This window comes from Eptesicus fuscus, chromosome 9 (genome assembly GCF_027574615.1).
Source record: "Eptesicus fuscus isolate TK198812 chromosome 9, DD_ASM_mEF_20220401, whole genome shotgun sequence".
NCBI lineage: Eukaryota > Metazoa > Chordata > Mammalia > Chiroptera > Vespertilionidae > Eptesicus > Eptesicus fuscus.
Window position 1 is genome coordinate 43,638,635 of NC_072481.1, and position 27,093 is coordinate 43,665,727.

Sequence of the window (27,093 nt, forward strand, 5' to 3'; positions counted from 1 at the left end):
AAGGGAAAAGACAATATTTTACATATTAATGTTTTGTTTTACCCTACATTTTGTTGACCATTCCTATACACATTTTATCACAATGCCACTAAAAGCAGAAATACTTAGCTTCCAGAGATACAGCAAACACAGGGAAGTGTTTTATTCTGCATGGAATAGACACTAGGTGGTGCTATGTGGGCTTGCATTTAGGGCTGCTTCATGTAGCATTATTCAAAATGTTAAAGGATAAAAGTACTTTTCCCCCCCTAAAGTTTCAAAAATTTTAAATTTTGATGCAGAAAATAAATTAACTCTTCAATGAGACTCTGGATGGACTCACGCATTAGAAACAAAACATCTGATGCCAATCAAGTCATTTACTTGACTATCCAATATATACAAAAGTATTATTTAATAACAATTTAAAAATTTTAAAAAACTATAGATGATTTATAGGTAAAGTTGACATTATTTTAGTAGCAATACATATATAGAAATTACGTATTACATCTAAATAGACAAAACAATACACAAATCAAAGCAGAAGTATAAGGACATACTAAATAATAACTAACCGTATTTTCCGGCGTATAGGACGACTGGGCGTATAAAATTTTCCTGGGTTAAAAAGTCGTTTTATACGCCGGAAAATACAGTAGTCCAATATATCTAATCCATTATATCTAATCCCATCAATATAGTCCAATATACCGTATTTTCCGGCATATAAAACGACTTTTTAACCCAGGAAAATCTTATAAGCCCAGTCATCTTATACGCCAGAAAGTACGGTACTGAAGTTCTTAGATGTTTAAGTCTCTGAATCTTTATTACTACCATTAAAGAGAAAAGTTCATGAGTTTACATTTTACAAATTAAATTTAAGGAAAAAATACAGCACAGTTAGAATTCAATTGAAAAAGAAAATAATGCATTGTTCAAACATAAAATCCAGAGAGACTTCTGTAAAGAAACATTATAAAAATATGGTTTAGCCCTAGCTGGTTTGGCTCAGTGAATAGAGCGTGGACTGAAGGGTCCCATGTTCTATTCCAGTCAAGGGCATATAACCAGGTTGCTGGCCGATCCCCAGTAGGTGGTGTGCAGGAGGCAGCCAATCAATGATCCTCTGCCATCACTGATGTTTCTCTCTCTCTCTATCTCTCTTTCTCTCCCTCACTTTTTCTCTCTGAAATCAATAAAAATATATTTAAAAAAATATATATGGTTTAAACAAAAAGAATCAGGAAAACACTAAAAAACAGCTTCCTTAGAACACCGCAAGATAAGCAGAAAGAACATTATACAAATGCAGAAATAAAGCAATATATGCTGGCTGTTTTGTGAATTCTACAACACATGTGGAAAAGTAATCAAAGAAATGGACTTAGGCAGACAAAGAAGAGAGAAAAGTGAACACTCAAAGTTCAAAAATGTTAGCAAATTAATTTTATACTCAGTATCTGCTTTGGTCTGAATATTTGTGTCCCCACTACATTCTTATGCTGAAAATCTAATGCCCAAGGTAATGGTATTAGGAGGTGAAGCAAAGGTCATGAGGGTAAGGGTCTTGGGAATGGGATTAGTGCTTTTATAAAAGAGGCCCCAGGGAATCTGTTTGCCTTTCCACATATGAGGACATAGCGAGAGAGAAGTCTGTAACCTGGGAGAGGGTCAGACACCAAATCTGATGGTGCCATGATCTTGAACTTCCCAGCTCCCAGAACTGTGAGAAATAAATTTCTGTTGTTTATAAGTGGCCCAGCAAATGGTATTTTGTTACAGCAGCCTAAAGAGACTAAGAATTTCTGATAATTCCAAACTCTCATCTACATGGTTCTGAGTCTGCTGTTACTGTTTTTTCTCTACAGGCTTGCATAGGGCCTTGCTTTCTGTGTTTTACGATTTCACTGCTGTGAACTAATATTTCTGGAAGTTTATTTGTAAGAATCCTCTAACTCTTGGGCTGAAGATGGTTTCAGATAGAGTGACCAACTATCTTGGTTTGCTTTAGGACAGGACTGAGGGGTTTCCTGGGATATGAAATATTCAGTGCTAAAAATTAGGAGTACTAGGCAAACCTGAATGAGCTGGTCATCATATTCTAAAGTTTTTTGGGCCAGTCAAGCCCTCCACTCGAGGGCTAACTTGTAATTACAAATTGTCAAGAGAAAATATTTAGCCTCTTAATTCAATGCCAAGTTTCAAGCCAAGCAATTTTACCTGCAGTCACCTAGGCAGTGAGAAGGGTTCATTTCTAGTTCTCTTTATACTGATGGTGTAGTGAAGTCCTTTAGGCTCCTGGACTCATGGTAGTGCATTTTCAGCTGTGTTTTTACCTGGTTTGTCTCCATGCTAGAATCAGAAGACCCAGAGTGTTTTGTCTTCCTTTAATTATATTTTAGGCTCCAAGAGGGCAAATAATAGTTTTCTAATTTTTTGTAATACTTGAAATATTTAGTTTAAGTGTGACACCCAAAATATATTCTAAAATAGTTGTAGAATGCAACTTTCGAAGGGGGTGGGCTGCTGGGGAAAATGGGGTAACATTTAAAATATATAACATTATGCTTTACTATACCACATTAAAAATTCTTCCCCCAAATCTTTTTAAATCTTCAATTTAAAAATTAAGTACAATAATTTTTCTTCTAAGATTTGAATGCCTAACATATACATAAAATAACATTAAAATTAGTCATTTTCCTCTTGCATCTGAAATTCAACAGGCCTGTCATTAACATAAAATAGAAGATTATATTACTTGTCAAGCTTCTCAGTGTTTTGCCGCCAGTGAGTCATATCCTTTCTCCACCTCAGATTTTCTTGACTGCCAAAGGCACTTCCAGATGGGCTTCTCTCTGTTAAGTACATTTCACAACCATTTTAAAAAATTTTATTTCAACTGGACCACTTATATATATACTTGTAAACATTTAAGAAATACTGCACAATGTTAATAATTTTATACACAGTCATTTTATCCTCAATAACAATGGAAAAACCTGACAATGATGCTTTTTATTCAAAGCTTTCATAACAGTTACAGAAGAAATATGTTTGCTACATGTATTACAAAAACAACAATAACAACAACACCCTTTTAAATAAGCAACTTTTCTAATACCGATTTTCTCAAAATCTTAACCATAGCTTCTACGGCTCTACATGATATAACCTTATTTCCTACCATTATTCTTCTTGATTGCACCACTAAAGTTATTATGTGTGAGTGTGTGTGTCTGCGTGTGTGTGTGTGTGTGTGTGTGTGTGTGTGTGGTGTATTCTGAATATATGCTCCTGATTTAGAACCTGTCTAAGGGTTGTTTTTCCTTCTACCATATTGTTCTGCCCAAATTTTCACTGGCCAATCATTCCTTACTTCCACAGAAAGGCCTTTCCCAATTCTCCAACTTCTTTTCCTCTTAATCTGCTTTACTTTTCTCCATAGCACTTATAAACACAAGGCTATAAATTACTAAGAACAGAGATTATGTTTACTTGCCCACCACTTAATGTCTGAGGCTGGCAAAGTTTCTGGCACATTTTCAGTGCTCAATAAGTTTGTTTAATAAATAAAGAAAATAAGGATAATTCCTACAGTAATTACTTATTTTAGACAATGGAAAGCAGAGCAAGAGAAAAACAAGGGCTTTCTCCCAAGAGGTTTCTAGGATGGAAGGTGGACTGAATCACATAGACTCTTTTAAGGGGCAGTAGCAATAGAACTGATTTATACAAATCCAGGAGAAGTGGAGAAGGCATTGGGAATTGTGCAGAAATATAAAAATACTTAAACAATAGAATGCCATGATTTTAGGCTTTCAATGAGAAAGCTAATGCTCCTTTTTGAAAAACATAAGACCTTAAATTGGTTGGGAAGATGGAAAGAAAAATGGAAGTCAAAATTCAGAGTTCAAATACAAATTTTAAAAATACTAAGAAAAAAATATAATTTGCCACACAATAAAGGACATGTCTTGGATATATCATCTTTGTAGTGACCATATCTGTAAACATTTCACAAATTGGAGGAACAAGAAAGGAAATGTGTAAACATTTCATAAATTGTAATATATTGTTAATAGTTCCACCTTTCCAACAATAAACTACAGAAAGAGCTATAGTATAATATGAAGAACACTAAATTGGAAGCCAAAAGATCCTGCTTCTGTCACTTAATTTATGATCTTAGGCAAGTTGTTTATCTCTGTTTTATTTTCTTTATCTTAAAGATGAGGATAATATTCATTAGATTTTGGTAATAATTAAATGACCTACTTGAAAGTTAATTTTCATACCTTTCTAGAAGATTGTTGTACATAATAAATGAGTTAAAAGAAAATACATAGGTACATTGTGAATTGTATATAACTACAATGAAAAAATTGGTGCTCTATTAATTCCATTAAAGGCAAAGACTATCTTATTCATTATTAAATTCCAAACATACACAGCATATAAAGAATATTTAAGTTCACTTAAATAAGTGATCACCGTTGTTGGAGACAGGGTGTAAGCTGACACGGTCCTTGCACCTGGAGGGGCTAGCAAGGCTGGCTCCCTACCCACACAGTTTTCCCAGACTTGTTTGGATGGCGGTTATCAGTAGAATGAGAGTAACCCTTTCATGGCTTGCCAAGAAGTCTGTAACTATTTACTGAGAATCTGCCTGATTTACTGTACCGAGAATTTGTCCTTCTACTCTATCTCTCCCTTAGAGATTAAACGGAACAAATAATACATTCCTCTTGCTAGACCTCCTATTCAGTGTGTTGTGTATAAAAGGCATTACACAGTTAATAAACGACGCTACAGTCTCTTGATTGACTCGTAGACCTCCCGATCCCACTGTCCTGTCTTTCTTTCTTTTCTCAAATCCCACCTCCCTACCTCAGCCCGGTTCAACCTGTCAGGCTGGCCCTGACACACCGTGGTAACAGCATTTTGGAAAACAATAAATAAAATATCTATCTATATATTTATAAAACCCTAATATGCAATAGATAAAATATCTATCTATATATTTATAAAACCCTAATATGCAATAGATAAAATATCTATCTATAAATTTAAAAAACCCTAATATGCAAATAGACCGAATGGCAGAACAACCGAATAACCATTCGCTATGATGTGCGCTAACCACCAGGTGGCATGCACAGAACATGGTGGGTGTTGGCAGCAGGCAGCAGGGCATGGAACATGGCGGGCGTTGGCTGTGACGGGATCGTGGAGCAGGTGAGCAGGGGTGTCAGACCAAGGCAGGGCGCTGGTCGCTGTCATCGGGGCAAGCCTCTGGTGGTTACTGAAAATTCTTTGCTCCCGTGCACTGTGGTCCCGCCAGGTGCTTGCACCTGCTGCCAGCATTGGAGCCGCCGCTCACACCTGCTGCCGGCACCTGGCGCCAGTCCCGATCGCTGACGCTGTCAGCAGGTGTGAATGGCAGCTGCAGGCCTTGATCACCCCTGAGGGTTTCTCCACCGCCCCCTGCTCCTGAGGGGCTATTGGGGCAGCTGCCACCACTCGCACCCGCTGATGGTGCCGACCCTGCTCGCACCCGCTGCTAGCGCCGGCTCCAATTACTCCATGTTGTCAGTGGGTGAAAGCGGGGCCATTGGCAAAGAGGGGACTGAGGGCCACAGTTGGAGGAGCCGGGTGGGGGTGCGGGGATGGGCCGAGACCCGCACCTGTGCCCACTGCAGCCTCATGGCCCACAGTTCCTTTCAAGGTGCATGAATTCATGCACTGGGCCTCTAGTATACTTATAAATGTATAGTCATATTTTAAGTCAACAAATATACATGGAACTATTAACATGTGTCATGTACACAGATGACTAAGCCATGGCCCTGTCCTTAAGGAGTTCACAGCAACAATATCATTTACATGTCACTTTAGAATTTATGAAATGTTTATACACATGATCACTACAAAGATGATAAGCTCAGTTAGTTATACTACCTTTTAAATTCTCCAAACTATCACAAGTAGATGAGGAAAAGGAAAGTGGGGAGATTAAGTGACCTGGTCAAAGTTATATGGCTAATGGTTAGCAGACCTGGGATTAGAATCAGGCCTCTAAAGCTACTGTTTCTTCTAATATTTGAGTTTCATGGCCAATATCTTTGCCTTAGATACAGGGTATATTAATTCATTGTGTAAAATAGGAAACTTTTAAGAATAAAAGGAGATGCTACAAAGAATTTATGACATCAAGAGTGAACCCTAGCCAAAGCCGGTTTGGCTCAGTGGATAGAGCGTTGGCCTGCGGACTGAAAGGTCCCAGGTTCGATTCCGGTCAAGGGCATGTACCTTGGTTGTGGGCACATCCCCAGTAGGAGGTGTGCAGGAGGCAGCTGATCAATGTTTCTCTCTCATCTATGTTTCTAACTCTTTATCCCTTTCCCTTCCTCTCTGTAAAAATCAATAAAATATATTAAAAAAAAAAAAAAAAGAGTGAACCCTATATAGACTCTGTGTGATTATGATGTGTGAGTGTAGGTTCATTAATGATGTTGATAATGGGAGAGTCTATACATACGTGCAGGCAAGGAAATCTCTGTATCTTCAGCTCAATTTTGCTGTGAACCTAAAACTACTCTAAAACCAGAGCAGTTTTAGGATGCTATTAATAATCACACAAGGGCAACAGGAATAAACTGAGACTATCCAGAGCAAATCACAAAGTACGATTTACCCTACTTCAATCAGAACTCTTAACTTGAGTTCCTACAGAGAAATGGTTATTTCAGTTAATTCACAGTTACTTTTAAAACACTTTTTTTAAAGGGTAGAACTTTCATTGAAGACTTGCAACAATGAGGACTATAATATAAACTTGAAGGAAAATGAAGAAATTCTCACCAGAAGGAGAAGATATTGTGTACATACCAAGCTGTCCTCGGCTTCGGCGCACCATTTCTTGCCTAGCACCTATGCTCCCAAGAATAGCTTCTTCAAGCTTAGCTCTCATGTCTTTTGATTTCTTAAAGGTCAAGCTATTCATTCTTTCAAACACTTTCTTTCCCTAAAATTTAAACATTAGAAAAGAGGAAGCATTGAGAAAATTTTCTTCTTTTTCCACCTAATTTCCTATCTTGTTCCTCTTTGCAATGGCATAATGATCACTTACTTTGTATTCAAAGCAAGATACACAGAGGTAAAGCAGATCTAATAGGCGGTTGAGCTGCAGGACTGAGAGATCTGTAAACCACTTTTGTAGAACTGACTCATCTGCATTCTTGAGAACCCAAAGGAGGCAGATCAAAAGGCTCCGACTTGATTCTGCTGAAAAGGTAGTGTGCTGCCTGCCACTCTGAAAATCAAGAACAGTAGAATAAGTCAGATTGATCAATGACCATTTCCCTTTTGGGTAGTTGTCAACTGTTTTCTTCTAAAAGCAAAAAAACAAAATTACTTAAAAATCAAATATTATAAAATAATCATTTGATTTAGACAATACTTGTGTAAGTCATACCAAACCTTAGACTTAAGGTCTTGAAGTTTATTGAACCTTTCCTGGCAATAGAAGACTGTTTTAACTTGGGTAGGGCTTCGCAAATGTTAATAGAATTTATAAAGCAAAAAACTAAAAGGTCTTACTATTAAAAACTATCATATCTACCACATAATATCAAACACGATGAAAGTAAAAAGAAACAGCTGACTCAAAAAATAAGAGAAGTATAAGAATAGAAAGTAATAACAAAAAGCTTATCAGGTTTAGAGAACCATTGTTTCCTGTCAGGGACACTGACAAAAAAGAAGTCTTCGACACTGTATAAATAAAAAGCATTTTTACACAGACCATATAAAGTTAAGGTGCCATTTAAAATTTTCAATTTGCATTAGTATAAGTATGTAAAATACAAATGAAAAACTAAGAATAAGAACTTGTTTACAGTATCATTTATTGGACATTTATTCTATTCCAGTCATCATGACAACCTCTTTGCATACATTATTTCATTTAGTTCTCCAACAATATCACCAAGCAGGTAGTATCATCTTAATTTTATAGACAAGATGCAGGATGACAATGGTGATGGTGATGATGATGATGATGATGACTAAACATAACAAAATTTGAAATGTGCTGGATACTATGTTAACTTTTTCTTATTTAATTCACAATAATTTTATGAGGCAGTATTAACTATTATTATTTCTAGTGTATAGGTAAGGGTACTAAAGGCTAGAGATTAATTTGCTCTAAATCACATACTAAGAAAAAGTAAAGCCAGGATTTTCATACAGGTTAACCAGACTCCAAAACTTTCTCTTTACCTTTATACTACATTCTCATATTTGGTTAATAAATATACTAAATAACAAAAAAGCAATGGAAGAGATGTTGAGATGAAAGACAAAGGAAAGCTGAACATACTTAACTGTTGAAATAATGATCTTAAATTAATAAATTTAGTAGAATTTACTAGAGTTAGAATAATTAAGATAGTTTGATATTGGCACATGGCAGACAAATAATGTAATGAAATAGAATAGAAAGAATAAGAAATCCTATGCATATATGAAAATCTGATACACAGCAGAGCTGGCACTATGGATCAGTGTGGATGGATGGATTATAAGGTGTTGAGATCACTGGTTCACTAGAGAAAAAAGTAAGATTCCTACCTTGCACCACTGTACAAAAAATAAATTCAACACAAAGAAAGAACTTAAATGTAAAAGGCAAAATTTTAAAACTTTTACAAGGAAATATAAGAGATTATATTTATAATCTTGGGGGTAGAACAGAACTTCTTAAATAAGATCTAAAAAGCATATACTATAAACCCACAAAAAAGATGGTCAATTTGCCTAAATTAAAATCGCAACAATGTGTTCATTCAAATAGACAGATAGAAAATGCACACAATAAAATAGTAGACATTGCTGCATATAAAACCAACCTGAGATTAGTATCAAGAATAGTCTTTCTCAACCAAGTTTCCATGAGAGAATTAAGCCCTCCAAGGTATAACTGAGGGCCTATTTTCCCCATTCTCCCAAGGCATTAAAAAAAGGGGGCGAGGGAGATAATTCTGGTCTGGTATTAGCAATCAATGAAACTTCTCTGCAGGAAGAATCCACAATCACAGGACTCTTATTATACCTATAAATAATGTTCCAAATACCAAGTCCAGTACACAGTCAAAGAATCAGGTACACAGGAAGCAATAGATCATGAGTGAGAACTATCAAAATAGACAACAGAAACAGGTATGCAAAGACTTGGGATACTGAAATTATCAAATAATAAAACCACAAAATAATAATATTTTAAAAGTATTATACCCCAAAAAAATCTGACAGGAAACTTGAAAGTATAAAGAAAAGGCTTCTTGACAAAAATAGAAGAAATAAATAGAATTTAGAAAAACTAAAAAAAAAAAAAAAAAAAAAAAGCTTTCACAGTAACCAAATTAAGAACTCTATGAATTATGGATTGGTTTTTTAAAAATATGTTTTTATTGATTTCAGAGAGAGGAAGGGAGAAGGAGAGAGAGAGAAACATCAATGAGAGAGAATCACTGATTGGCTGCCTCCTGCATGCCCCCTACTGGGGATCGAGCCCACAACATGGGCATGGGCCCTGACCAGAAATTGAACTGTGACATCCTGGTTCATAGGTTGACACTCAACCACTGAGTCACTTCGGCCGGGTTTAATGGATTGTTTTAATATAATACCAGGTTTAATAATATGCAAAATTAAAAATGCATAAAATAGCATGTGAGTAGGGAGAATGGTAATTAAAGTCAACCAGTTTTAAGATCCTTCTTTTAACCAAAGTGAATATAAAGATGATTTACATTAGACTATCATTTAATTTAAGGAAGCATACTATGATTTGTAATATAAACACAAAAAGACAGAAACAGAATAATTTCTAAACTAGAAGAAAATGTGGAATAAAAAATAATTCACACATAGTGGGTAAGACAATTTTTTTTTAAATTTCTTTATTGATTAAGGTGTCACATATTTGTCCTCATCCCCCCATTCCCATCCCCCACCCCTCCCCACGGATGCCCCCACCCCCCTGTTGTCCTTAACCATTGGTTAGGCTTGTATGCATGCACACAAGTCCTTTGGTTGATCTCTCCCCCCTACTCCCAACCTCCCCTATCCTCCCTCTGAGGCCCAACAGTCCGATCGATGCCTCCTTGTTTCTGGGTCTGTTCTTGTTCCTCAGTCTATGTTGTTCATCATTTCCCCTAGATGAGTGAGATCATGTGTCACTAGAGATATACTTATAAGAACCGAATGTGAGACGAGCAATAATAGTTATGCTGACAGGCAAATGAATCAGTCTGTAGTGAGTTTCTTTCTGGACCAACAGTTCTTTTGAGACCCAATTTCAATGTCCACCAGTTCCTTATGTGTACATGTCGGCACTGACCCCTCAGCTCTGGATGGTGGACAAATGAGTTTCAAATATTTAAAACATAAGCAAAAACACTGAAATTAAAAAGTGAAAAAATTCATGCCATATATAGTCTAGAGAAAAGAAACCTGGCATAGCTATACTAATATTATACAAAATAGAGTATATGGCCAAAAGAAAAAGTTTTACAGTTCATGTAGATGAAAGGTGGAAAAATCTTTCAATACATGATGTTGAAATGATTTTGGCATAATATATAAAATAAACAAACAAATTTGGGTGCCCAAATTCCATTGTTCATAAAAATTAATTCCATGTAGATTTTAGGGTGATATATAAAAGGAAGAACAAGAAAAGCATTTAAAAAATAACATAAGGCCTGGCTGGTATGGCTTAGTTGGTTGAGTATGAGTCATCCCTTGCACCAAGAGATCACTAGTTCAATTCTGATAAGGTCACATGCCTGGGTGCTGGCTCAATCCCAGGTAGGGGGTGTGCAGGAGGCAGCTGATGTTTCTCATTGATGTTTCTATATCTCCCTCTTTCTCTAAAATCAATAAAAACATATTTTAAAAAATAACAAAAAATACCTCCAAAATTTTGGAATAGAGATATTAAAAAATACAAAAAATACTAGGAAAAGATTGACAAATTTTAGTATTTTAAAATAAGACACTATACCCTGGGCCTGGGAGAGGCCACGCACCCCTGGGTCCAGGTGAGACCATGTGTCCCTGGATCCGGGTGGGGCCTCTTGTACCTAGGCCCGGGTGGGGCCGCGTACCCCTGGGTCTGGGGGAGGCCAAGCGTCCCTGGGTCCGGGTGAGACCATGTGTCCCTGGATCCGGGTGAAGCCTCGTGCACCTAGGTCCAGGTGAGGCCACGTGCCCCTGGGTGTGAGAGAGGCCACGCGCACCTGGGTCCGGGCGAGACCATGTGTCCCTGGATCCGGGTGAGGCCTCGTGCACCTAGGCCCGGGTGAGGCCACGTGCCCCTGGGTCTGGGAGAGGCCAAGCGTCCTTGGGTCCGGGCGAGACCATGTGTCCCTGGATCCGGGTGAGGCCTCGTACACGTAGGCCCGGGTGAGGCCACGTGCCCCTGGGTCTGGGGGAGGCCAAGCGTCCCTGGGTCCGGGTGAGACCATGTGTCCCTGGATCCGGGTGAGGCCTCGTGCACCTAGGTCCAGGTGAGGCCACGTGCCCCTGGGTGTGAGAGAGGCCACGCGCACGTGGGTCCGGGTGAGACCATGTGTCCCTGGATCCGGGTGAGGCCTCGTGCACCTAGGTCCAGGTGAGGCCACGTGCCCCTGGGTGTGAGAGAGGCCACGCGCACCTGGGTCCGGGCGAGACCATGTGTCCCTGGATCCAGGTGAGGCCTCGTGCACCTAGGCCCGGGTGAGGCCACGTGCCCCTGGGTCTGAGAGAGGCCACGCACCCCTGGGTCCGGGCGAGACCATGTGTCCCTGGATCCGGGTGAGGCCTCGTACACCTAGGCCCGGGTGAGGCCATGTGCCCCTGGGTCTGGGAGAGGCCAAGCTCCCTGGGTCCGGGTGAGACCATGTGTCCCTGGATCCGGGTGAGGCCTCGTGCACCTAGGTCCAGGTGAGGCCACATGCCCCTGGGTGTGAGAGAGGCCACGCGCACCTGGGTCCGGGCGAGACCAGGTGTCCCTGGATCCGGGTGAGGCCTCGTGCACCTAGGCCCAGGTGAGGCCACGTGCCCCTGGGTCTGGGAGAGGCCAAGCGTCCCTGGGTCCGGGCGAGACCATGTGTCCCTGGATCCGGGTGAGGCCTCGTGCACCTAGGCCCGGGTGAGGCCACGTGCCCCTGGGTCTGGGAGAGGCCAAGCGTCCCTGGGTCCGGGTGAGAACATGTGTCCCTGGATCCGGGTGAGGCCTCGTGCACCTAGGCCCAGGTGAGGCCACGTGCCCCTGGGGTTGGGAGAGGCCAAGCGTCCCTGGGTCCGGGCGAGACCATGTGTCCCTGGATCTGGGTGAGGCCTCGTGCACCTAGGCCCGGGTGAGGCCACGTGCCCCTGGGCTGGGAGAGGCCAAGCGTCCCTGGGTCCGGGTGAGACCATGTGTCCCTGGATCCGGGTGAGGCCTCGTACACCTAGGCCCGGATGAGGCCACGTGCCCCTGGGTCTGGGGGAGCCCAAGCGTCCCTGGGTCCGGGTGAGACCATGTGTCCCTAGATCCGGGTGAGGCCACGTGCCCCTTAGTCTGGGTGAAGCCGTGCCCCTGGGTTCGCCGAGACCAAACCAGAGGGAGTCGGACCTCCAGTACCACCATTTGTCCACCATCCAGAGCTGAGGGGTCAGTGCTGACATGTACACATAAGGAACTGGTGGACATTGAAATTGGGTCTCAAAAGAACTGTTGGTCCAGAAAGAAACTCACTACAGACTGATCCATCTGCCTGTCAGCATAACTATTATTGCTCGTCTCACATTCAGTTCTCATAAGTATATATCTAGTGACATATGATCTCGCTCATCTAGGGGAAATGATGAACAACATAGACTGAGGAACAAGAACAGAACCAGAAGCAAGGAGGCATCGATCGGACTATCGGGCCTCAGAGGGAGGATAGGGGAGGGTGGGGGGAGGGGGAAAGTTCAACCAAAGGACTTGTGTGCATGCATAAGAGCCTATCCAACGGTTAAGTTCAACAGGGGGTTGGGGCATGCGTGGGGAGGGGGGGGGATGGGAATGGGGGGATGAGGACAAATATGTGACACCTTAATCAATAAAGAAATTTAAAAAATAAATAAATAAATAAAATAAAATAAAATAAGACACTATAATCACCAAATTTACTATTAAGTGTGTGAAAAAGCAAGCCACATAAAAGACCCATTTATAATTGACAACAGGCTTGATCCAGAACATATAAATTTCTGCAAAGCATAAACAAAGGCAGAGGACCCAATGGAAAATGAACAAAAACTAGGCACTTTAAAAGAGAAAGTCCAAATGGTCAACACAAATATGATAAAATGTGTACTCTCAGAACACACCAGGGAAATGAAACACAAGTATAAATTACCAGGTTGACAAAAGTTGAAAAGTCTGAAAATCCTAAGTGATGATGAACATGTGAAAGAATGGAAACTCTCATAGGTGCAAGTATAAAATGAGACAAACTCTTCAGAAAACACCCTGGCATATCTAGTATGGGTGAAGAAACTATTCTATGACCCAGCAAATTCCAATCCTAGTAAATACCCTAAATAATAGTATAGGCATGCATACAGGATACATATAAAAGAATATATAGGGTTGCTATTTACAATAACAAAAGATCAGAAACCATTCAACCATCTATCAACAGAATGGGTAAATAAACTGATCTATATTCAGGTAATGGAATATCATTTACTAGAGGACCGATGCACGACATTCGTGCACTGGGGGAGGGGATGTCCTTCAGCCCAGCCTACGCCCTCGCAGACCGGGACCCCTCAGGAGATGTCCACCTGCTGGCTTAGGCCAGCTCCCCTAGGTAGATTTGCATATTAGCCTTTTATTATATAGAATATATATAAAAGCCTACATGACCATTATGACCGAATAACTGGTTGACCAGTCGCTATGATGTGCACTGACTACGAGGGGGCAGATGCTCAATGCAGGAGCTGCGCCCTGGTGGTCAGTGCGCTCCCTCAGCCAACCTCCCATGGCTGGCCAACCTCCTCCAGTCCCTCCCCCTGGCCAGGAGGCCCCTAGAGAGACTGGGTAAGACGGTCCCATCAGCCCTGATCACTGGCCAGGCCTAGGAACCTCACCCATGCATGAATTCGTGCACCAGGCCTCTAGTACAGAAATAAAATCACTGAATTATAGTACAATTTGTAACTTGCTTAAATATTAAAGACATAAAACTACACTATAATATTTAGGAATGCAATTGTAGATGGTAAAACTATAAATAAAATTAAGCAATTATTTCATTAGTCAGGTTAATGGGAGCTTGGTAAATAGTTGTGGTGGAGAAAAGCATGCCAAAGATTTCTAAAAGGCAGTCAATGTTCTATAGTCTGTCCTGAGTGGTGGCTACAAAGGTGAAAAAGAGTTTTATAATATTTTAACTTGTACATTGTTTCATGTACTTTTTCATGTGCAATATATTTCACATAAAGAAAAGTTTTAAAAAGTCAATAAAACTGAGAATAGTAGTCACTTTGAGGGGAGAGATGGAGTGAATTGGGGGCAGAAAGGAACTTCCAAAGTATTTGCAATGTTTTATTTCTGAAACTGGGTGGTACATATACTGCTGTTTCTTTTACTTTAATTGTACATATAGTTTATACTAGAGGTCCAGTGCACGAAAATTTGTGCACTGGGGTGGGGAGGGATGTCCCTCAGCCTAGCCTGCACCCTCTCCAATCTCGGACATCCCTCTCACAATCTGGGACTGCTGGCTCCCAACTGCTCGCCTGCCTGCCTGCCTGATTGCCCCTAACCACTTCTGCCTGCCAGCCTGATCACCCCCTAACCACTTCCCTGCCAGCCTGATTGACACTTAACTGCTTCCCTGCTGGCCTGATCACCCTCAGCTGCCCTCCCCTGCCAGTCTGGTCACCCCCAACTTCCCTCCCCTGACGGCCTGGTCGCCCCCAATTGCCCTCCCCTACCAGCCCGATTGCCCCTAACTGCCCTCCCCTCCCGGCCTGGTTGCCCCTATCTGCCCTCCCCTGCAGCCTGGTTGCCCCTAACTGCCCTCCCCTGCAGGCCAGTCCCCCCAACTGCCCTCCCGTGCTGGCCCGGTTGCCCCCAACTGCTCTCCCCTGCCGGCCTGGTACCCCCAACTGCCCCCTTCTCCCCCCCCGCAGGCCTGGTCATTCCCAACTGCTCTCCCCTGCAGACCTTGTCCCCTCCAACTGCCCTCCTCTGCAGGCCTGGTCACCCCCAACTGCCCTCCCCTGCCAGCCTGGTCATACCTAACTGCCCTCCCCTGCCAGCCTGGTTGCCCCTAACTGCTCTCCCCTGCAGGCCTGGTCGTCCCCAACTGCCCTCCCTCCCCTGCAGGCCTGGTCACCCCCAACTGCCCTCCCCTGCTGGCCTGATCACCCACAACTGCCCTCCCCTGCCGGTCATCTTGTAGTGGCCATCTTGTGACCACATGGGGGTGGCCATCTTGTGTGATGGCATGATGGTCAATTTGCATATTACCTATTTATTATACAGGATATTCTTTTGTATGTATAATATCAAAAGGACAAGTAATAGCCCTGGCTGGTGTTGCTCAGTAGTTAAAGTGTTGGCGTGCACATCAAAGGTCTCGGGTTCGATTCCTGGTCAAGGGGCATGTACCTGGGTTGCAGGTTGGATCCCCAGCCCCAGCTGGGACGCATGCAGGAGGCAACCAATCAATGTCTTTCTCACATCTACATGTATCTTTCCCCCTTTCTCTCTCCCCTTCCTTCCCTCCCTTCCACTTTCTCTTAAAAAAAAAAAAAATCAATGGAAAAAATATCCTTGTAGTAGGATTAACAAACAAAAAGTACAATAAAAAAAATTGATAAATTAGAATTTACAAAAATTTAAAAAATTTGCACTTCAAATGACACCATCAAAAAAGTGAAAAGATAAGCCACAGAATGAGAGAAAATACTTGAAATTATATATAATGGAGTTGTACCCAGAATATATAAAGAACTCTTTTAAGTCAGTAACCAAAAGAATAACATAATTTTAAAATGGCAAAGAATTTGAATGGACTTTTCTCTAAATAAGATATTTGTTCAAAAAGATGTGCCAATAAGCAAATGAAAAGGTGCTCAACATTAGTAGATATTAGGAAAATGAAAATCAAAACCACAATGAGATGCCACTGCATACCCACTAAGGTGGCTATAAATAAGAAAAAAGTGTAGGTGAGAAACAGGAACCTTTTATTCATTGCTGGTGAGAATGTAAAATGGTGCAGCCACTGTGAAAGAGTTTAGAAATTTCTCAGAATGTCAACAGATGATGTGTTGTGCACCTGAAACTTGTATACTTTTGTTAATCAGTGTCAACCCAATAAATTCAATAAAGAGGGAAAAAGTAAAATGGATTTAAAAAATAGGCTATAAAATAAGCAACTTTCAAAAATTCTGAATGACAGAAAAGAGCTTTATACCGTAACTCTGCAATAATTAGTACTTTTAAAAATAACTTGTAAAAGATAGATAATATTCTCAGAACCTTAACATTTCCACAAAATAAAACTCAGAGTACTTCTGCATCAGTTAATACAACAAATAATCTTAGTTATTTAAGGGTACAAAAAAACTTCTGTAGGAGGGTTGTTTTTACCGTTGATGTGAGAATAAAACTGCCAGGCCTTGTTAGTTGAGGAACTGATGTTCCTGCAATTGCCATGGCAACTGTCTGGCTTATCATGCTTCCACTCTCACTTTCATAATCATCAGTGGCTATACAAACTGGTCTTCCTCGTTGATTGTGAGTTTCTGGGGGAGGGTGGAAGGGGGGAGAAAAATCCAAAATAAATAAATAAATACATACATACATACATACATAAAACTTCTGAATAGCTTAATAAACAGTTCTTAATACACATTAGGTACTCAGTAAATGTTTGTTTTTGTTTTGATTGAACTGGAAGTATTTTATCTAGTTAATGGCTAGTTTAAATGCAACCTACAGTGTTTTCTTTAGAGCAAGTGAAGGAATTCAATTCTAATTGAAAAGCAAGAGCAATAAAACTTTGTAGGTCCTAATTTTTAAAAAGCAACAAAACTTCATCTTATTAACCCAATGTTAGCAATAAACCTAATTATTGATATTCGGGTGAATATTAATTTATATTACATTTATATGAATAAAATTGATACTGAGGATAGTAGACAGTTTTCAGGTTTTCTTGTGTATTTTTTAGAGGAACAGTAAGTACACAAAAAATTTATTTTCTAACAAGTAGGAATAGAACTACTATACAATCATCACTTAAAATTTCATCATAAGAACTACTTACAGAAACCTTGCATTGGATTCTCTCACAGTGTCAAAAGATTTTCAGTGATATAATTATTTACAGTTTACTTATGTTAGTGTACATTTCTTTATATTTCTTTTCCTAAAATAAGATCTTTAATCTTGAGAAATTGTCTAACACTTTTATTATATATTGTGATTTGCCATTAAAATCTGTCTTACATATACTGAGTACCTGTAAAATCATACAGCTGAGGAACAGTTTCCATGATAATGCCAATCAGAGGTAGATATAACATGGCCACCCGAGCCTTTATCTGCGGATCAGAGTACCGAGGGTCTGAGTCATGACTGGATAGTAAATTGTGTACCATATTGATGACTTTCTTATGCAATCCAAACAGTCTATTTTAAAAGAAGATGGAGAAGAAGCAATAAGGTCACAGATATTAGTTAATACCTTTAAAGCAATTAGTAAGCAATGGTACTGAATCAATTTTGTTCAACTTCTTAATTTTGCCACATATTTGCATCTATTCCTATAAAAACACTTCTATTTTAAAATTAATAAATGTCTTTCTGTATAAGTAAAAATTGAGGGAAAAGAAATGTTATATAAATTCACTTAAGAGTAAACCTGAATATTTTTACATTAACTCCTTCTTAGTGCATTTTAATGTTAAATAACTTAAGAGCAGTTATGGTTATATTTTAAAGCAAAAAAATAAAAAGTTACAGCTACATTTTAAGTAAACTTTTATTTCCTTTTTCCAAAAGAAAAATCCTCTACCTAATGGATTATGTCATTCACAGGCTGAGATTGCCTTTGACATCTATTTAAACAGAACTTCCTTGCTCATATACCTCATATGGGCCCTAACAACTTTTCTAGACTCCCAGTCGCCTGCATTTCAACTGAGATAATAAACTAGCAAGGGTCTTTCTCATCTTCATACTTTTGCCTTTCTTCTTAAATTGAAGGTGCTTTGACTGTGCAAACCATTCTAATTAAAAATTCATACAACTTTACCTGGCCCTTAATGCTGTACCTGGTACCAGTTTCAGATCACATTTTCTCTCCTTAAGCCTTTCACCATCAATATCAGTAAAAGACCTTATCTCCAATTTCTTTCTTTTAGGAAAGAAAGCCATTCCAAATTTGCTCTAGTCGCATCATTTTTTTTTTTAATGTTTTTATTGATTTCAGAAGGAGGAAGGAAAAGGGAGGGGGATAGAAACATCAATGATGAGAGAGAATCATTGAATGGCTGCCTCCTGCATGTCTCCTACTGGGAATCAAGCTTACAACCTGGGCATGTGCCCTGACCAGGAATCAAACCGTGACTTCCTGGTTCAGGGGTTGATGCTCAACCACTGAACCACAATGGCCAGGCTGGTCACATCTTTTAACATATCTCCATCTATATAGCTATAGGATCATCTTTCCTGTGTTTCAGAAAAAGCTGTATCTTCTCTCAGAAAGTAATTTCTCCATATATTCAATAAACCCCATCTTTTTTCAACAGCCTAAATGTCCCCTTCATTCTTTCCTACCTTGAAAATATACGTTCACTTGAAACTAGTTTACTCTAACTTACACAGTATTTCACTTAGTAATAAACTATTACATAATGTCCCCAGTTATAAACTTCCTGAATGTTTTAAGTCTACACCAAGTGTTTCCACTTTCTTCCTACTATTTACTTCCTTTGTTTGTAACTAACAGTATTTGAATGTTTATAATATGGTACTTATTAGCTTCATCATTTAATAGCTAAATGATTTTTTGAAGATACTTAACCTCTGTTTCTTTATCTATGGATGAGGGTAATAACCTACCTAAGGTGGTTTGAAATTGAGTTATACAATTTATGCCAAATGCCTAATACAGTGCCTTGTATATTGCCTTCCTCAGTAAATAGTAACTTTTAAATTTTTTTTGCAAGAGAACGTTTATTAGGTAAATGACAGAGGTAGAAGTAATTCCTAGAAGAAATGGGCTTAGGAACGAGTTACAGAGGTAAAGGAAGGGCCCTTGGCGCTTGGGAGTGAGGAAGCTACTGTGCCTGGGGGAGGGGAGGGGAGGGGAGGGAAAGGAGGAGGAGAGAGAAGGGAAGGGAAAGAGATGGGCATGCTCCTGGGAGGGAGAGCACCAATAAATATTAATTTTTATCTCTTAAGATCATACAGATTTAAAAGCTGGGATCTGAAACAAAGTAGTCTTAACGCCAGAACCCTTATCTGCCATTTTATATAGCTGCCTATGAAACCTAGCTGGAGATTCTTCTCCCTTCCAGATATTTATTCAGAAAGTATATTTTTAAATATTGTCATGAACCACATCTAATGAACATATGTCAGATTTAATTCTCTAGATTTCTATTTGACACTGTCATCTTATATGTTCTTTTCTCAATATTTTCTCCAAATAGTTCCTCCCCTTCTGGTCATTTGCTTTTTATGTTCCCCCTTTCTATTTCCTGTATCACCAGTATTGATTCCCAAACCTGACTGTCTATTCCTTATCTCTCAACAGCTCCCAATTCCAGACTTCAACCTATCTAAACTCAATTACACACAGTAATTAAATATACACTTATGCAGGACCTGCAATATCCTATTCTAGATGTTGGCGATAAGACATTGTCTCTGTTCTTAAACAGCTTGTTTTAGTAAGAGAGGAACAGACAGCAAAGTAATAATTCAATGTTACAAATGCTATAATAAAGGCGTTAATCTTCTACACAACTATGTCTGTATTACAAAATTAGCATTTAATCATAGTATATTGTTTCAGTTTTAACTTTCTTCCTATAATGAGCGTTTCTAGAGAGCAAATCTGTGATCAGTATTAGAACATATTATTGCACTCAAGGAATTACTCTTGGTTACTTAGCAAGCTGATGGAATAAAAAGAAAAGCATTCCTCTCAAGTAGAAGAGTGGGAAAGATTAATCTTTTGATTCTTAGGAAGTTTAAGTGGGATACTTCTGTCCTGTCATCAAAATCAAGCTGATATTCTACAAGGCAAAAACTGGTCTACTCACCCTTCAGCCTCAGGGTCTAAAATGACAGCCAGCTCTGTTAATACAAGTCCTGCCAAATAATGCTGTTGGCGGAAAGGCACAGACAATTCAAACATATTTGCAATCTTCTGGTCCTGTACATTGGTGGAAAATCCAGAACTCTGTTTGGGAGTGAGGTAGAACAAACTATAATAGCTGTGCAACAAAAAATTCCAGACACACATTACAATAAATAGAATGTGAGAATTATCTAAAAGTGAGATAAACTTTGCCTAGAATAATTTATTGCCTAAGGTTTATTACAGATCATTATTATTAAAACTAGAGGCCCAGTGCACAAATTTGTGCATGGGTGGGTCCGGGCCGGCAGGGAGTATGGGCCCACGGGTGGTTGGCTGGCCAGGGGGAAGGGCTGTGGGTGGTTGGGGCTGCAGTGCATGTCATAGTGACTGGTCATTCCAGTTGCTTGGCTTTTATATATATAGACTAGTAGCCTGGTGCACGAAACTCATGCACCGGGGGTGGGTGGTGCGGTTCCCTCAGCGCAGCCTGCACCCTCTCCAATCGGACATCCCTCTTGCAATCTGGGACCACTGGCTCCTAACCGCTTACCTGTCTGCCTGCCTGCCTGATTGCCCCTAACTGCCTCTGCCTGCCTGCCTGATTGCCCCTAACCTCTCTACCTGCCTGCTTGATCGCCCCTAACTGCCCTCCCCTGACAGCCTGATCTCGCCCCCAACTGCCCTCCTCTGTCAGCCTGATTGCCCCTAACCCCCTGCTGGCCTGATCTCACCCCCAACTGCCCTCCCCTGCCAGCCTGATTGCCACTAACTGCCTCTGCCTTGGCCCCCACCACCATGGCTTTGTCCGGAAGGAAGTCTGACATCCAGAAGATGGCCGGTCAATCCGGTATAATTAGCATATTACCCTTTTATTAGTATATATAGATTACGTAGGATAGGATTGCTTAAATGGGGGGGGGGGGAGCCTTTTTCAGCAGGAGATGCTCTTGGCAGAAAAAAAATACATAATCCCTATATCTGGACTGATAGCCAGCCATATGCACTATACTGCCAAATCAGTCATTAAAAAATTGAACTGCTTTCTTACACCTTACACCAAACAGCTATTGCCCTTAAAACCCCTCCTAAGCTCCCACCTTAGGTTTTGCCTTTGCAGTTCACCTAGATTAGGTTCTGACTGGTCAGTTTCTATGCCAGTCAGTGTCAAAAGCTCTGCCTCCTAGGCAGCCATTGGCTCCTCGCAGTTCACCCAGATTTGGTCCTGTTTGGTCGGTTTCTATGCTAGTCAGCGTCAAAAGCTCCGCCTCCTAGGTAGCCATTGGCTCCTCGCAGTTCACCCAAATTTGGTTCTGATTGGTCGGTTTCTATGCCAGTCAGCATCTCTGGGCCTATCTCCAGGCCTGATCAGGGAGGCAGGGCTGATCAGCAGCTGCCCCAGGCTGCTGGCAAGCAGGCTGAACTGCTGACCTCTTGGAGAGGCTTGACTGCTGGCAAGGCCCGGAGAGAGAGAGGCAAGGGCTGACTGGTCATTCCAGTTGCTTGGCTTTTATATATATATAGACTAGTGGCCTGGTGCATGAAACAGCCCTTGCCTCTCTCTCTCCGGGCCTTGCCAGCAGCCTGGGGCGGCTGCTGATCAGCCCCACCTCTCTCTCTCTCCAAGAGGTCAGTAGTTCAGCCCGCTTGCCAGTCCCTGCCCACCCGAGCCTGCTGCGCGTGCAGCCTGGCATTTGATCGTCCCTTCAGTCGTTTTGGACGTTACGGACCCTGGCTCTTTAGATAGATAGATAGATAGATAGATAGATAGATAGATAGATAGATAGATAGGAGAAAGTAACTACTCTTACTTTTGGTATAAAAAACTATGATGAAATATACTTTCAATTATTTTCAATTTATTTTTTCTCATACTAAAAGTTTCCATCTGTTGTCCCCCTCCCCCCATCTGTTTTTTTCTTTATTCCTTTTTCTGGTTTGTTTTATCTTTATTGATGAAAGTGTTACAGATGTCCCCTTTGTTTTTTTTTTTCCCCACTGACCCCATCCACCCTGCACCCGCCCCTCCCAGGCCTTCACCACTCTATTGTCTATATTTATGGGCTATGCATATATACATAAAGTTCCCCGGTTAATCACTCCCCCTAACCCCCAACCCCACCTTCCCTCTGAAATTTGTCAGTCTGTTCCATGCTTTTTTGTCTCTAGATCTATTTTGTTCACCAGTTTATTTTGTTCATTAGATTCAACATATGAGTAAGATAATGTTTTAATATGATACTCTGAATGGAAAAAAAAGCAACTAAGTCCAAATAATATACAGGGTGGGGCAAAAGTAGATTTAGAGTTGTGAATATGCAAAACACAGCTTATTCTTATATTATTATTTATTAATTATTGTGTTATTTCCCATACAAACTGTACACCTATCTTTGCCCCAAACTGTATTATGTACTCTTTGCTGAGTGTGCAGGAAATATTCATAGTCAAGGCTATTGGTTTTCAGGGAAATTTCAAATATGGGTAAAATTGTTTCTCAGACAAAATACTATCTCTAGAAAATCACTATAATTTATGGTACACTTACTGAATTTTTAAAGTTTTTAATACTGCAAAATAGCAACCCCTAAGATATAGTTCAAAGCAAGAAGGTCCTCAACTTCATCCCCTAATCCATAATTCAAGATCATCTATGTGAGTTTTCTCAGAAGAACAATAGATTTCAGATTTCTTCATGGAGACATCATTTTCCTATAACTATATAAAATTCCTCTTCCACACCCCCAAAAAAGTGATGTCTCTGTCATATATTAGAATCTGAAAATTATGCACTGTAGTTAGATGACAAGGTGGGGAACAAGATAATGAAAAAAATTCTGTGAATTTCTTTGCTGAATATGATGTTCAGCAGGGTGTTAGGTGTAAACAAGTGTGTTTCATTAAAGATTTTAGAACTGAACCTATGCTTTATTTGTATCTGTGTAGCCACATCTTTGGAAGAAGTTGGGCAAATAACACAAAAGACTTAACTTCATTCATTACAGGAAGAATGTGTCCTAGCCAGGTAAAAGAGTGTGTGGAAAAAGATGTTTCACAAAGGTAAAGTGAAAAGTTGTAGGTGCTCTCTGATGTTTTTCAATTTTTCTAAGTGAAGTTTAAATTTTTCTTTTATCAAGCATCTGACATTGATCTAGCCTACAGAATTACATTAAGGAGTTAAATATCTCAAAAATAAAATTGAGAAGAGTTAAAATCAACTTTGACTTCAGACATTAAGAGCTTAAGGAAGCAGTTTGTTTGCCTCAGGAATTATATAGCAGAAAGGATGTTTCACTAGGAGGGAAAAATCTAGGCTTCTTTGATACTAAAACCACAAAATCCCTTAATCTCAATTGTATGACAGGATACATAATAACTGCTATGATAACCCTTTTTCATCTTTAGAGAAACTACTAGCTGTTGAAGTCAAGTGCCTATAAACATCCATCTAGTTTCCTTTGGGTTTTCTGGATACACGAGAGGTAGCAGGGCTCTGTCAGGCTTGCACTACAATTTTATAACAGAGCCTTTGTGATTTTAATGCCGCTAGTATTTTTGGGAGCTACAATTAAATTAGGATATAGGTATAAGCTTTTTATTTTTTTTAATTTTTATTTTTTATTAATCCTCACTCGAGGATATTTTTCCATTAATTTTTAGGGAGAGTGGGAGAGAGAGGAAAAGAAAGTGAGAAACATCAATATGAGAGAAACACATTGATTGGTTGCCTCCTGCATGAGCCCTGACCAGGGCCCGGACCAGGGAGAAGCCTGCACCAATGTACGTGCCCTTGACTGGAATCGAACCCAGGACCATTTGGTCCGTAGGCCGATGCTCCATCTACTGAGTCAAACCGGCTAGGGCTATAGGTATAAGCTTTAACTAAATGCTTTAATTCCTTTGGTTGTCAGGTAGCTTCTACTCAAAGATTGAGAAAAGTATGTGAGTCATATTCTGACTGTACATTAAGTTCCAGGAGAAATGTCTAAAAGCATCCTTTGCTTGAGATAACTGAAAAATATAGCTAGTTCAGCCCCAAACCAATAATAGCTTAGTGGCAAGAATCACAAGAAGTCAATTTTCTGCCTTTTACTTTAAAGATAATATCGCTGACACACAATTGTGAGATATTTTGCAGAATCTTGGTCCTTCAATGCTGCACCACTTGTCCTCAGTATATAATTTTGTGGTGCTGATGTACTATTTCTTTGTCAAGCAGGAGGACATAACTTCAGGGTCTCGAGGAGAATCTATGAGTTTGTTTTGTACAAGAAAAGAATATCTTCAGGGTAGCTGCGACCAGCGGCTAATTCCAAGAAGTCTGATATGAAAAAGTGTTATCTGTGACTAAATAAACATGGTCTTCTCTCTCAGTTCCTGGAACTAACCTCATTCCCTACTTACAAAAAACTGCCTACTTTTGCTTTTTGAGAGAGATGGATTTGAGAGAGCTTGCGCTCCCATCCTCCCAATCAAATAAGTCTTTCTATCTCTGAGCACTGGTGTTTCACTGTTAGGGCCTACTAGTGCATTAGGTACACAAACCTGAATTTTGGGAGATAATTCTGTCACAGTTTGATTTCTTTTTCTGCTAAATTATGCTTCATCCCCATTTCTTTCACTAGTATTAATCCTTAACAAACATGTTATATCCCAAACTCAGTCTGTCTGCTTCAAAAAATTCTAATTTGTGAAAACATCTAAATAAGTGAGTTTATGTGGATGAATTCACTCACATGTGCACAATCTCTAAGAGGAGTAGAACATAGTGGTTAACAACTTAGGATCTAAAATAAACCCAACATGCAAAGTACAGCATAAGGAATATAACCAGTAATATTGTAACATCTATGTACAGTGTCAGATGGGTACCAGACTAACAGTGGTGATGAATTTGTAAGTTATATAAATATCTAGTCACTATGTTGTATGCCTGAAACTAATATATTATATGTCAACTATAACTGAAAAATAAATTTAAAATAATGTCAACATGTGACTTGGTTCAAAGTATAGCTGTGCCATTTAACTGTGTGACCTTGGGTAAGTTATTGACCTTACTGTGTTTCAGTTTTTTCATCTGTAAAATAGAGATAGTAATAGAATTTACCTCCTAGAGTTGCTCTGAGAATTAAATGATTAATACTTATGAAGCACTTAATACAGAACCTATTATACAGCTTTTATTCAATAGTGTTACCTATAATTTTTCCCCAGTGTTTAAAATGCTTTTTCACAGATGAGGACTTTAAGGATATTTCTTTCTTACACTTTCCATACCTGAGATGTTGCAGAAGAAACAGAAGGTGATGGTGATGCAGGTGGAGTAAGCAGGCTACAGGGTAAGTTTAATGTAACATAGTGCTCATGGCTGCAGATGATTCGCAGAAAATCCAACCTCAAGGACACCAGGACACTTGGAATTGGTAATGAGTAAAGCTTTGAAGACACCTTGTAAGCATTGCATAAATAAGAGAAAACCAATCGAATATATCATTCTCTAATACCAACACCAGAATGACAGATTAAATAATTAAAGAACAGTACTCAGTGGACAGCTTTGGTTTTTGTGATTTAAGTAATAATATCAGCTGTCTCTAAAATTACTGTTAAAATACAAAATTTTGAACTACAAGATTTACTGTAGAATTCCACTGACTAGGCTAAAAGCCACATTCTTTTAAAAAAATATATATTTTTATTGATTTCAGAGAGGAAGGGAGAGGGAGAGAGAGAGATAGAAATACCAATGAGAGAGAATCATTGATCAGCTGCCTCCTGCATGCCCCCGACTGGGGACAGAACCTGCAACCTGGGCATGTGCCCTTGACCAGAATCGAACCTGGGACCCTTCAGTTCACAGGCCGACGCTCTACCACTGAGCCAAACCGGCTAGGACAAAGCCACATTCTTGTATTTCCAATACAGAATTAATATTCCGCTTTTCAAAGATATACTTTATGAGGAAAAAATACACCACCAAATTAACTTCATAAAAGAAAGTATCCATTCTTTTTACAGTACCTTGTGTTAACCTATATTTATAATGATCTATTTGCCTATTTCCCCAGCTATACCATAAACTACTTGAGGACATATATGAACGGACTTAATAACTTCAGCAACCCTAGGATCTAGTTCAATGTTCAACAAATGTAGGAGGTTAATACTTGAAGAATAAAGACAGGAATAGGTTTTGGAAGCAGCAGTACATGAAATTTTTGGGATAGAGTAAAAATAATGCATACTATAGCAAATAATTATAAGTGGGTCAGTGTCCACACATAGTTTTAACTTCTCTAATAAAAGAAACATACAGTAAAGGCATCCAATAGAACATATCTTCAAAAGACTAAACATTTCACTGCCAAATAGCATTCTTACCTAGTAGTTCCCCAAATCTAATCTGTGGCCCAGCTGGGAAGTGCTTCACAAGCACCGTGTCCCTCACTCCCTACGCCCACCATCAGGATTCAAACTCCTCAATAATACTGAGATGGGACCCAGAGGTCTATATATTTTAGGAGGAATACATAGCAAAATGCAGCTACTTTAAATATCAATGAAGACACAAAAAGTGCAGTTAGTTCTTCATTTAGTATAAACATTATTCTTGAATGGAATCTCGGGGCTGCTTTACAGTTGGACTACTGACCTGGTGGTGTGCTCCAGAATGGGCCAGTGTAACCCA

At 39.8% G+C, this 27,093-nt stretch overlaps 1 protein-coding gene across 2 annotated transcripts in view; it reads right to left on the minus strand.

Annotated features, from left to right (window-relative positions):
* The window catches only part of DOCK7 (dedicator of cytokinesis 7), a 188,670-nt gene that overhangs the window by 41,495 nt on the left and 120,082 nt on the right, over positions 1-27,093 (minus strand). The window contains exons 27-33 of one of the 2 annotated variants that reach the window (XM_028142342.2): positions 25,683-25,853; positions 20,365-20,504; positions 17,553-17,722; positions 16,679-16,833; positions 7,118-7,300; positions 6,877-7,012; positions 2,747-2,843 (exon numbers count right to left, since the gene is read on the minus strand). In XM_028142342.2, coding sequence (XP_027998143.1) covers positions 2,747-2,843; positions 6,877-7,012; positions 7,118-7,300; positions 16,679-16,833; positions 17,553-17,722; positions 20,365-20,504; positions 25,683-25,853 — 1,052 coding nt within the window. Of the gene's footprint in view, positions 1-2,746; positions 2,844-6,849; positions 7,013-7,117; positions 7,301-16,678; positions 16,834-17,552; positions 17,723-20,364; positions 20,505-25,682; positions 25,854-27,093 lie in introns of both variants that reach the window. The other variant, XM_028142340.2, reaches the window with a different exon arrangement.